This window comes from Gracilinanus agilis, chromosome 1 (assembly GCF_016433145.1).
Source record: "Gracilinanus agilis isolate LMUSP501 chromosome 1, AgileGrace, whole genome shotgun sequence".
NCBI lineage: Eukaryota > Metazoa > Chordata > Mammalia > Didelphimorphia > Didelphidae > Gracilinanus > Gracilinanus agilis.
The window spans coordinates 83,408,803-83,421,686 of record NC_058130.1 but is presented as its reverse complement, the minus strand read 5'-3'; the positions used below and the strand labels follow the sequence as shown (position 1 = coordinate 83,421,686).

General features: G+C 38.0%; 1 protein-coding gene across 1 annotated transcript; it reads right to left on the bottom strand.

Moving 5' to 3' along the window:
* Positions 1-765: 765 nt before the first annotated feature.
* Positions 766-12,312, bottom strand: IGFBP3 (insulin like growth factor binding protein 3). Its single transcript, XM_044671939.1, has 4 exons — positions 11,448-12,312; positions 6,804-7,033; positions 5,162-5,281; positions 766-3,384 (listed from the first exon to the last, which is right to left on the bottom strand). Exons 1-4 carry the CDS (start codon positions 11,821-11,823, stop codon positions 3,259-3,261), a joined length of 852 nt encoding a protein of 283 aa, XP_044527874.1. The 5' UTR covers positions 11,824-12,312; the 3' UTR covers positions 766-3,258.
* Positions 12,313-12,884: the final 572 nt, after the last annotated feature.

Here is a 12,884-nt window from a genome sequence, read left to right as displayed (position 1 = left end):
CAATAAAGTAGTGATAAGTTTGTGGAATAATGTTCATATGCCACTACCCAAAAATGGCAAAAGAAAAGGTTAGGCTGAAATGAATTCACTAGCATTTTACTAACATCTTTGCTCAGAAATTTGGAGCAAAGAATGAGAATAATGATCTTTACCTGGCAAGAAATTGGCCAGGCAGATATGGTTGTTGTGACTTTTTTGTCAGTTGTGTACCTGTGGCTAAATCATCTATTTTCTTTAAGTTAGTTTCCTTATCTATAAAATGGGGTTGATTATCTTAATTCTAGTACTGCTCTCAAAGGACTGTTTTGGGGAAGTGCTTTTGTAAATCTTGAAATGCTATGTGATGTAAGTAATTATCATTCATTTTTACGAATCATAAAAGTGGTTCCACTCTTGGGCAATGGTTCCATGGGAAAACAAAAGAATATCCATATAGTTTGATAGTTAAATCAAGCCCTTGTTTTAATGCAAATGGAAGCTAGAGAAAAAAGTAGGTCTCCTTCTCAGATATGAGTGTGTCTATGATAATGATAAGAATCCTTTGTATTTCACACCAGGAATGTTTGCTAGGTATAAAGCATAGAGTGGTTTAAAATCCAGAAGCAGTCAACTCTTGAACAAGGGGGTAAGCGATTATTTTTTTAATAGCAAAAACAATTTTATTTACTATTTGTAAATACATCGCAAGACTTGATTTTTTTTTTCAAAAAATACCTTCTCTCAAAAACAAAATCAAAAACAAAAACCTGGTCAATAGCCAGAATCTGCTGGTTAATCACGAATTTATTTCCTCCCAAGAGAAATCCATTTGAGGTGCAAAGGCAGTACACTACACATATTTGGGAATCAAATCAACATAAGGTATCCATGACTCCAATTGCTTCGTCCATCAGAAACCATTTGATTCGAGCTGTCAATATTCTAATGGAAATGAGATTGGCCTCTAAAAATAGAGCAGGTCTGTTCCTTAATATATAGAATCCTTTAATCAATTGTCTATATATTTATATTATCTAGTATTTCTAGCACATTATCTAGTGTTATCTAGCATATGTTTCTATTACACTTATTTTGACTATATGGAATATAATATGCTCAAAATTCATTATAAATGTTCCTTCTCTGCATATATTTGTATGTTATAAAAAAGATTTCAAACTTTAAAAATACAGATGATTCTCTATGTACTGCTATATACTGTGTTACTGATGAGTCTCCACTGTTTGGTTATCCTTTGTTTTGCTATTTTTACATTGTTTTAGAGGAGGGAAATGGTAATTAAGAAAAAAAAAATATTGGCTGAAGAAAACTTATTCCCAACAAGAAGGTTGGTTTTTAAAGTTGTTGGGTTTGCACATAGTACTATATAAGCAGCAGAAGGATGATTATTGTTTCTCAAGTTGAAGGCCAGAGCCTCATTTTACTCCTTGTTCTTTTGGAGTCATCTGACCTGGGAGCACCATAGAAATGCTTAAGAGTTCTACACTGAGGTTAACTTCATTAGAACTCAAAAACGAGGGGAAAAAAGTCTGGATTGCCTGCTAACAAGAGTCCACAACTTGCTTCTCAAAGTATCCCTCTCCTTCTTTCCAGATAAAATTCTAGCATATTTCCTCAAGGCTTCACAAAACAGTCCACATGATTTCAAAAACATGAAAAATTGGCTTCTTCCTTACATGAAACCATCCCCTTGTTTCAGAGGCGGCAGTCACAGAAGGCATCATGCTACCCATTACAGGAGTGCGTCAGCATTTCAAGAAAAAGAGAGTTAAATATGTTTTTGTCTCTTCCTGGTGAGGTCCACTTTCATTTTACAAAGCATGAAAATGCCGGTATGGATTCCATTCAACCCACACCATTCAAAATTGTTTAAAAATAACGAGCAAAGTCAGAGAATCAGTTCAGTGAATATGCAGTGTACCATAGGCTATGAGTCATGGCAACATTTGGCTGATGCTTACGACATTTTCTTTATATGAAGCAACAAGGACAATCAAATTGCTTTTCATTAACTACTGGAAAGTGGAAATACACTCAGCTTCCTATTTGCAATAGTCAGGCATTCCAAAAACCTCTTTCTAAACTTTGGTTAAAAAATCAATTCACCACGGCAAGAAATGAAAATCAAGGCTGTAGCCTGCAGCTGATCCATGCACATTACAGATGGCAGTGGCAGTCACTTGTGCAAAATAAGGCGAAATTGAGCTCCACATTAACTAAAACAAGAAGAAAAAAGATATACATTGACATAAAATTGAAAAAAAAACCCTCAAAGGCTCCATTTTGCCCTTGGTTATACAAACATAAGGCATACTGAAGTCAAATTATGTGGTGAATGTACATTGTGGGATAAAATATCATCTTAATGAAAGAAAAGAAATTGTGGAAGATAATTTGTCTAGATTTCATGGTCAAAAGCCTCATGGTTTGAAGGTTTTTTTCCCTCCAGAAAACAAAACAAATTTTAATTAAAATTTTTTTCTTCCACTTGATAAATTTATCTTGGAAGGAGATGGTTATCACTATTATGATCGTTTTTTTCTTTCCTATTTAAACTTGCACAGATTCAACGGCATACTTCAAAATGATGGTGTAACATTTCATATTCACATGTTACATTTAAATAAAGTTTATTTAAAAAATTATATTAAATACAAACTAACAGAATATTCATAATATATTTTACAGAGAAAAATAGCCATGTCTTTATTTTAGAAACATGATTCTTTAAAAAGTTCTTTGAGATTTTTTTATAAAACATTTTACCCGTGAAGACTTTTTGTCCCATAAGACCTGTTTAAAGAAAAACTTAAAATTTTAAATTCCTTGGTTTTTTTTTCTTTTTTATATCTTAAAAAGTGTACACTCTATAAATTCTTTAAAATAACACACAGTATCTTTTGGGATCAAATGGGTCACAGGCCGTTTTTTGTTGTTGTTTTTTTTTAAAGTCAGTGGAGACTCCCTGAATTTTTTCTGAAGTGCCTTTTTCTCTGTCTCTGGGGATCAATAGTGCAGATTTACATGGGAATTCAGACCTCCCTCGGTGTTGTAGAGAAGGCAAGGAGGAAGGCAGGAGCAATGGCAGGGCACAGCTGCAGTGTCCACAGAGTCTAAAAAGAAATCCCCTAAATCAATAAGAGAAGGCAGAACTTGAAACTCCAATGTGGTCCATGCCTTCTCCCAACCACTCCAAAGGTCTCTGATGGGTGAATTCTGTGACCATACAGAGATTCCATAGGAGTTGGCATCTGGCACTTATTTGTTCTCCAAGTTGTAGCAGTGGGCATCTCCTTTCCCTTTGGCATCATATCCAGGGAGTGGCTGTCCGTATTTATCCACGCACCAGCAGAAACCTCTCTTTCTTCCTTTGGATGGACGGCACTGTGAAACAAAGCACAGGAGTCAGGAGGCAGCCTCTCTCCCTAGCCACACTGTCATAAAAGTTTCTGACCACTCTTGTTCTGGGCAAAGGACATATCTACACTTTGGGGAAAAGTGTAAAGAGTTCTGTGGTGGGGAGATATAAGCTCACTATTGACTCCATTAGATCATCAAGGGTCTAATTTATACAGATCAAAAATTATGACTCTTAGAAAATGATATAAACACAAAGGACAATCTCATAAATATCATGCCTCTATGCTGTATTTATAGAAGACTACATTGTTCACTGTCCATTCAGAAAAAAAAAAGTTTTTGTATTTTGGGATAAATAAACAACTATCTGAAGTTACTGTGCTCTATCTACAAAGATTTTTTGCTATTTACAAAACTACTGGATGTTGAGTAAAAGCTCTGTAATTTTACTATGCTGGGCAAGCCATTTAATCTCTCTGAAAATTTCTCATTAATTTTCTCATCTGCAAGAAAAAAAAATGAGAAGGCTGGATTAGATAGCTTCTGTGTCCCCTTCAAGATTTAGGTCTATGATCCTAGAAAGTAATAATCCCATAGCTAACCTCCACTTGCTCATGTACTGATGTGGTAACCCCCCCCCCAAAAAAAAAATCTGTCCATCATTCTGATTTGAAAGCTGAGGTTAGGCATGTACCTACTTATCAATATAGCTTTTATTGGTTAAGTGACCTCCTAGGCTATCTAATCCAACCAACACCTGATGCCAAATCCCTTCTACAACATTGTTAACAAGAAATCATTCAGAGTCCCATTAAATACTTTGACAAAAGAGAAAGCCTGCTACCCCAAGGCAATCTATTTCACTTTAACAGAGAGAAATATCCAATTGTTGAGAGTTTTTCTTTACCACGATTCTAAACTTGTTTCTCTGTAACTTCTACCCACTGATCCTGGGAAAGACCACTGGACAGACCCAGTTGCTTTTTTATGTCAGCCATTCAAATACTTGAGGATCACTTTTTTGAGTCTCCTCTTCTCCAAGCTAAACATGCCAATTTCTTGTATCAGTTCTCTTGTGGAGGATAAAACTCTTAAGACTTATCTCTGTCCCAACTGCTAGGTCCATTAGATCTTTACACACATGATTTCCTATAATGTGGTCCATGTCATATCTGGATATGGATATATGGACTCCTAATTTAAATTACTCTGAAGGAATCATACCTTTGTAGCTATTTGTTCCTAATGCTACTTTACCTAAAATTTCATAGAGATGCAAAATTTTTTCAAATAATTTTAATATGGCCCAAAGTGATTCTGTTGGGGATTTCTCCCACATCCATTTACAAATAAGTAAATCCCTACTGCATTTGTATGGAAGCTACTTCCTTTTGCCCCAAGAAGTTAAATAAGCAAGCAGCGCTTTGGAAAATGGAACTGTTTTTCAACACTAGTTATTTTGTAATTTTGGTCAACTTGGATGTGAAGAGGGAAAGCAGTCGTCAAGGGAGTCCTCTGTCCTTTGTAATCCAAATTAAAATTAGCCAGTGGTCATTAATCAATGAACTTTTTCTCCACTACTGACACTATAATTTTGGCCTCCTCCTAGGTGACCCAAATGAGTGTGATATACAAATTAAGAGACAGAGTAGAGAAGTATCTGTGACAGACTAGATTTCATTGTTATGTCAGGCTTTCCTGAATATTAGTGAACAAAAGCTGATGGTGGGATGGGGCATGAAAAGGAAAAAAAAAACAAAATAAAAAACAACTCCAGGAAGCCATGAAGGATATCACTCACTTGCTTCTTCTTATAAAATCCCTTTTTGTCACAGTTTGGAATATGAATCCCTCTTGGGCTCAGGACATTCAAAAACTTCAGGTGGTTCAGGGTGTCTTCCATTTCTCTGCGGCAAGGACCCTGTTGATTATTTAATAAATAGGAAAAAAATTAAAATCTCCTTCCCTCTAGTAATTTAAAACTATATTTGCTTATTATTTATTAATCAAGGTATTAATAGATATTATTAATTAACTAATAACATTTAAAATTAAAATAATAAAATGTGAACAGACCATATTTTTGGTGATATTACACTTTAAATTTCCACAAGGGCAGGTACTATATTGAATTCTTTCTGAATCATCCTCCCTTCTGTTCTGTTCACCCTGCTTTTAGCACAGTGTCTGGTATTTAGGAGACACTTAAATGTTTGCTAAGTGAATGACAGGAGGGATACACAGGGCTCCTGTTCCTGAGTCTCTATGGCTTTGATCTTGATATGCTTCCTACTAGAGCTCAGGTGTTTCCTCTTAAGGATGAGATATGGATGCCATCTGGTATGTAAGCATGCTAAAATAGGAACTATATGTTCACACCCTTGTATAAACACATACACTTTCACCACTACATCCATTTTCCACCTCTAGGAAGAACGCCAAGAAGGATATTTATTTGTGGTTTAATAATAATAATCAACATTTACATACTGCCTTCAAGTTAGCAAAGTGTTTTTGGATGCATGATTTCTTTTTTTAGGCTGATAAAAATACTAGAAGGATTTATTAATATTATTAACATGACCAATTATTATAATTTATATATTTATTAATAATTAACATTAATAAGTAGGGCTTATTATTATCCTCATTTTACAAAGAAAACTGGAACAGAATTTTAATTAGAACTGCTCTTTTCCTTCCTTCTCCCTATTCACATTCTACCAGTTCTTCAAAGTCTACCTCTAATGCCATATGGTATGACTTAAAAATGTCCACTAGAGATGTTCCTGATCCCTGCAACTAGGAAAAAAGTCTCTTCCTCTGAACTATATTGCTTGTATGCTTCTGACTCTTACATTAGCCCATATTGTCCCTTAAGGGCAAACTGTGGATCTTATTGATACCTGAAAGCCCTTTAGCCCTTATCATCAATCTTGGACCTGGCTGGAGTTCAATACATATTGGCTTGACTGAATGAGTACAATGTAGCCAGAAGAGGTGGAAGGGTGGGTGGGTGGGGTAATTTTGGGGGGGGTCTGGTGGTGGGTGGGTAGCTTTCAAAAGATATCACTTTCTCCCAAAACGCCACTATTTCATAAATGATGTATCTTAATAACAGTTAGTCCACCACATCCTATCCACTCTGCCTTTGCTTAGATTCTGGATGGTATCATTCCATTTTTTATAGATTTCATTATTGAGTAGAAATGGAGATTATTAATACTCTTGATAGACAAACAAAAGCCTAGCCACAAAGTGGGGTTTTTTCTCCTCTTATTATTATAATACACTTTAAGTGTCAATTTCCGATTTTAATGGTAACAGAAAAAATACTTAATAACGAATATTCTAGATGCTGTATGAGTTTTCGCTTCTTAATGCCTCTTGAGTGGAGGGAACATGTAGGATCAAGGACAATAATGCAAACTCAAAATACTTACATATTCAGTCTCCTGTTTGGATTCAGAAGAGAAGTTCTGTGTATCTGTGCTTTGTGAGTCATACTCCTCCAATTTGTAGCGTTGAGTGTCTTTGGCTTGTCCCTTCCTGATGATGTCTAGTTTGGTGTGGTGTGAATGGAATTTGGAATCAGGTACCCGGGGTACACTGGGGATTGCTTGGTTCTCCATGCTGCTGGTATTTCGGTCTTCTTCTTCATCACTGGCATTTCCTTTAAATAGACCAAACAGAAAAATGGAACAATACAATATTTATTATAATCCAAGAGTAAAACTTGCAATAATAGAGTTGATATTCCATAAGGAGATATAATCATTTATCTAAATGGGAAGAGGCAGGAAATGATGAGTATTTTTTGAGAATATTAATTGTTGACGCATTTAAGATGAAGCATGGCTTAGTGGATAGAGAGCTGGCCTTGAAATCAGGAAGACTTTAAGTTCTGCCTCTCACCCCTATGGGATCTGTGCCCTGGCCAAGTCATTTAAATTCTCAGTGTCAGGGGCGTCAAATTCAAATAGAAATGGATCTCTGAAGCTACATATTGAGTTAGAAAACTACAAATTAACATTATCCATATTGCATTGTATTTTTACTTATTTTGTTAAACATTTCCCACTTGCATTTAAATCTAACTAATACTCAGAAAGTTTTGGGGATTGAAAATTTAATGCCTCTAGTCTACGCAATAATTGAAGACCAAAAGTTGAAGATGAAAGTATACATCTAAGTCGGTAGGAGGATCTTCCAATGTTAATGAAATTATAGATTTACTAGACCTTATTCTTATTCTTGAGACTAATAATTTTTGAAATTTATAAAATTTTCCCTAAAATTACTTATCACTTCAAACTTACAAACTGTTAAAACATTTATTTTAAATGGATTTGCTAATTGAAATTTCTGAATTCTCTTGTAATTTGTAATTATAATCTAAAGATGAGAGTTATTTTAAATGCTTACTTTGGGGGAAAAAAAAAGTATTTTTACAGAACCGGGGGAGTTTGTTTTGCTTTTTGTCATTTTCCACCAGAAGGGGGCAGATATCATCTGGGTTATGATGTGATCATTTCTAGAATCTGGATCTAAACCAGAAATCTGTTAGCAACATAACCAATGCAAGTTACCTAAGTATCTAAACACAGACAGCTATTTCAGAGTCCTATTCAATCATCAAATGGATTAGATGAACTGAAGTACCATCTACAAAATATGATACTTCAAATATCCTTTGATATCTCCAAGGTTACAAAGAAACAGCAGGTGGTAGAGAGAGGCTGGGGTGGGGGAGTCAGCCAGAGGGTCTGAGTTCAAATTCTGATTCTGCTCTATTCACCACCCTGTGAGAGTGGGCATTTAACTACTTTTAAGACTTCTGTTTTTTTTTAAAGTTTAAATGAATAGAATGGCTTAGAGTTCTCTAAAACCCAAAATCCCATGTCTCACTCAGCTCTTTAGTAGGGTTAGGTGTTTGAACTCTATATTTTGAAATAAATGCTCAAAATAAATTCTGATTTAAAAAAACATGAAACAAATACCAAGATATATGCTAGTGTGTGTGTGTGTGCACACGCGCGTGCACGCGTGCAATACTAGTGTCATTCTCACTGTTATGGTATCATTCAGGTACCACATAACTTCCCACTTGTAACTCCTGGGCAGGCACTCAGCTTTGAAACTTCTATGGGGACTAATAATTATAAATAACTACAGCAGCAAAAACAATAAAAATATAAAAGAATGGGATTCCTTTCTCAGTTTTTAATTTTTTTTTTTTTTTGGCCAGAGACCTAATCTAAAAAAAAAAAAAAAAAAAAAAAAAAAAAAAAAAAAAAAAAAGACAGGGCACAAAGTGCTTAGTAATGGAAAGAGAACTTCCTTAGAGTCAGAAGACATGGGTTTAAACCTCTGTTCTTTCTTTAATAACTTTGTGAAGATAGGAAAGTCTCAGCTTCTCTGGGTTTTAAAGTCTAAATCTTTAAAATGGGGTATCATACCCATCTCACATACCTGCCACAAGGATCCACAGAAATAATCTAAATTGAAAAGTGTTCAATAAATATAAATCACTATTATAAGACATTATGACATATTACCACTATTTTTCAGATGACTTTGAAAATCTTGCTGCCTGGGCAATGGTATCTAAATCTTTGAATAGACTGTGTCTTAAAAAAATTCTCTGAATTGCCATGGAAGTTACTCATAGGAAAACTGCATCTCTTTGGTACTTGGCCATAATTATTAGTTTTGCTATTTTATTGTTATTTTGATTTTTACATGCCTTCTCTCCCTCAGACTGGACAGACCCTAGGCTATCTACCTGAACTACCCTGTATCCTTTATTTTGTTATATGAGTGTCTTTCATGTTTAACACAGTACGTAGTAAAGAGCAGATACTCATTAAATATTTGATTTAATTTCATGTCCTTTTCCCTTGAAGGATATTAAAATAATTTAAAGACAGAAAAATTGACTTAGTGGACATGTAAAATCTCATAAAAAAGGTTTCTCCCTCCTCCCCCCAAGATCATGAAGCTTCATTGGTTTGAATATTCCTGATGTGTAAGCTGTTGTTATGAAGTTTAAAAAATATGACTTTGGCCGTATGTGTTTGTGTTCTTTTAACAGAGCATATGGTGTTACTTTTTTGATATTTTTCCAAATGGCTTTGAGAAGTCACCTGGACCTTTTTATATACAATCTTTCAAAGCTCTGCAACCTGTAATAGTGCTGTATCTATTAATCACAGTGTCCATTAAAACCTACTAAAATATTTATAACAAAACCTCTATATAATCATTTTTAAAATATCAACAAAAATCTATAGTTCAATTTTTAATGAATTAAAAAAAAACACATCCATCCAGATACATATTCAATAATTCTATTCTTATTTAGCAATCAGTTCCCATCACCAAAATCCCAAAATGATTTTCACTTGACAAGACAGCAAGACATCTTGCCATACTGGTAGGGCTGGGTTCGTATCATCCATCTTGTACTTAGTGGCAGTGCAAACGAGTGTATGGTGACCATGAATAATTGACTGAATTACTAAGACCCAATTTCCTTAGGTGGAAGGTAGTCATGGCACTGGTAATACCTACCTTGCAGGGCTGTTATAAGAATCAAATGAGAGACTATCAAATGAGAGACTATGTGTAAAATGCTTTGCAAAGCTTTCCGCATGATTCCAATCACCTACTCCTATTCTTATTGGGTCTGGATTAGTTGAGTGCGTCTGTTGAAGGCACTCCCGTTGGGTAAATTCCCTTCGCTAACTCCGGATCTGCTAGAGGGCACCCTGAAGCCTTTGAGTGGCTGGGGGCAGTGACAAGTGACAGCCAGTAACGGGTCAGAGGCGGGGCTTGGACCTCGGTCTTAGTGACTCTGAGGCCAGCCCCCAATCCACTATTCAGTGTTGCTCTCCAATTATTATTACCGAATGTAAATCTTCTGCCTCTGTGGTCATTAAGAAGGAATCACAATTCTCTTGGCTCCCAGAGAGTTAATTACTAACGCACATTTTCCAAAGTCGCGCTGATGCTGATGGTGAGTACTAGTGGCGCCTGGCTTCATAGTGACATTGCAAAGACTTTCTCTAACATAATTACAATAAGGAGAATCCTCTTCGGGGGCTTGGAATTCAGCAGAAAATTTGCCAGATCCGTTTTTAAGAAAAATATTAATAAATAACGTTCTACTCCCGGCATTGCTAGTGGGTGTTTAGGTTTCTTTATAAAACCGCAGCCTTCTCAGTACCTCCTTCAAGTTCATTCAGATTCTCACCTCCCCCCTCCACAAATTTCCTCCCCACTCCGTCACCCCTCCCCCGCAACACATAGCAGAAAGGAGGAGTGCTTCTCATTTGCCTTCTTCTCTTACCGCGCCCTCCCCCCCACCCGAGATAGTGTAATTAATTGGTTTGCAGCTAACCTAGGCAGGAAGAGTACATTTTAAGTCTGGCTTTCCCGAGTCAGTCATTTTCCCCGCACCCCTCCCCCACCTCTTGCCACTGGGAGGATGCCCCAGCACGCTTCTCACTCTTCTTTTCTCCAATCATTTGCACGCACACCAGCCAGAGGAGAGAGTCCAGGGCTCCACTGAAAGATGGAGGTTTTAGGGGGACAACCCCAGGTCTCCTTCTCTAGGGATTTCCCATTAAATCCACCCAGGTATATGCAGTCTCAGACGCCTTAACAATTCACCCCTCTCTTCTACAGAGCTAGGTTTCCACCATCATCACCATTTCCTCTTTCCTCCCCGCTGCATCCTTTTCTCGTGGAGAGTAGCTTCTAAGAAAATAGTTGGCGCTGATCACGAGCCCCCGCCCCCAAGAAAATAGTATCATGTTTCATCTTCTGGTCTCCCTACTAGCAGGACAGTCTGGCGCGCTTAGAGCTCAGAGTAGAGTTCTCCTTCTCTACTGAAACGTGAGCCAAGTCTTTAGAAGGACTCCAAGACTCAGTTTCCGGCTCTGTAAAACGAGGAGTTTGGACAGGACGCTCTCTGAGATCACTTTTAGTTTAACTAGTAAGAAATTGCTACATTTTTGCAGATTCACGGCAAACTCTCTTTCCCCATTCTTGCCTCCCTCCATCCCTCCCAACGCTCTTCTTACCTGTGGCATGCGGTCCTTGCATCAGGAACGTCTTCAGCTTGCTGGCCGTCACGTTGGTACAGAGGCCCCGGCCATCTAAGAGCGCCTGCAAGGGTCTGGGCTCTCCCGGCTGGGGTTGGCAGCTGAGACCTGCCCCGCAGCGCTCCGTGTATACGCCGCACGAGTTGCCCTCTTGCAGGGCGCAGGTCAGACAGCATCCGCAGCCGGGCTCGCGCACCAGCTCAGCGCAGTCAGGCACCAGAGGCTTGCACTGCTCCAGAGCCCGCGTGTCGCATGGCTCGCAGCGGACCACCGGACCTACGGCTATCGCCAGCCGGCTCAGCAGCGCCAGTGCAGCAACTGCCACTGCCCAGAGCAAGTAAAGCTTGGACACCATAGCAACCAGCAGAGGGGAGGGCTAAAGGAAGCCTTGCAGAGGCGGCAACGAGAGAGGGAGTGAGGGAAAGAGGGATAGGAAGAGAGAGGGGCTAGGGGGAGGGTGGGAAACAGAAGGACACACAGTACAGCCCCTAAACCTGGGAGAAAGCAAGTCTCTTTGCAGGAGCACTTCCGCAACTCTTCCTCTATAATAATCGTGTTATTATATACTGATACAATAAGACCAGTAGTAAAGAGCCAACTTTGGTTTTCAACTTCTCGAATTACAATCAATCCTTTAAATCCTAACTAAATCTATTCCTTCTACTAATACCTACTTCCTACTGTCTTCCTCCCCACCAGGGGGGAATTAAAAAAAAATCAGCAAATATATAAGCTCTAAAGTCAGAAGAATTGCTACAAAACTGAGTGCTGATATAAGAAAAAGATGCTATTTCAAAATAAAATAAGGAAACAAGGTTCCCTATTTTATTCTCTTTGTAGGCTCCTGCTCCCTGTAACTCTTTCGTCCCATCTGTTCTCTCATTCAGCTGAAGTCTTGCCTATATAGAAACCCAGCCTAGGACACGCCCCGGAACATGAATAATGAATAACTGGCGCTCATGCTAAAGGGGTGTGACTAAGAAACTCAGGTTTTGGTTTAGAAAGTCCTGCAATACAGGGCTGGGCGCTTCGTCTGAGTTCAAGTGCGTTTCTTAGAAACTCTCCTTTAAGGAGATGCACGGGATGAATCTTTTAAAGATGCATCATGTGTCTCTTGTTTCAAGGAAAAAGTTTCTCAATATTTCTTCTTTTTTGGCACCACGAGCTATATTACACGAGGACTTGATGGGAGTTGCCTTTCTGGATTTCCATCTTCAATCCTGTGCTCTTTGGCAGTGGCTTAAAGCATAGACAACCTGGGCGGTGTGTGGAGTGTGCCCTCTCCACACACACGCACCCGGGCGCACTCATACACACATACATGCACACACACGCATGGAGCGAGGTTTCCAGCAAATACTTTGGAAAGAATTCACATGACATGCAATTCGTTAACAAAAACTGGAAAAAATTTGC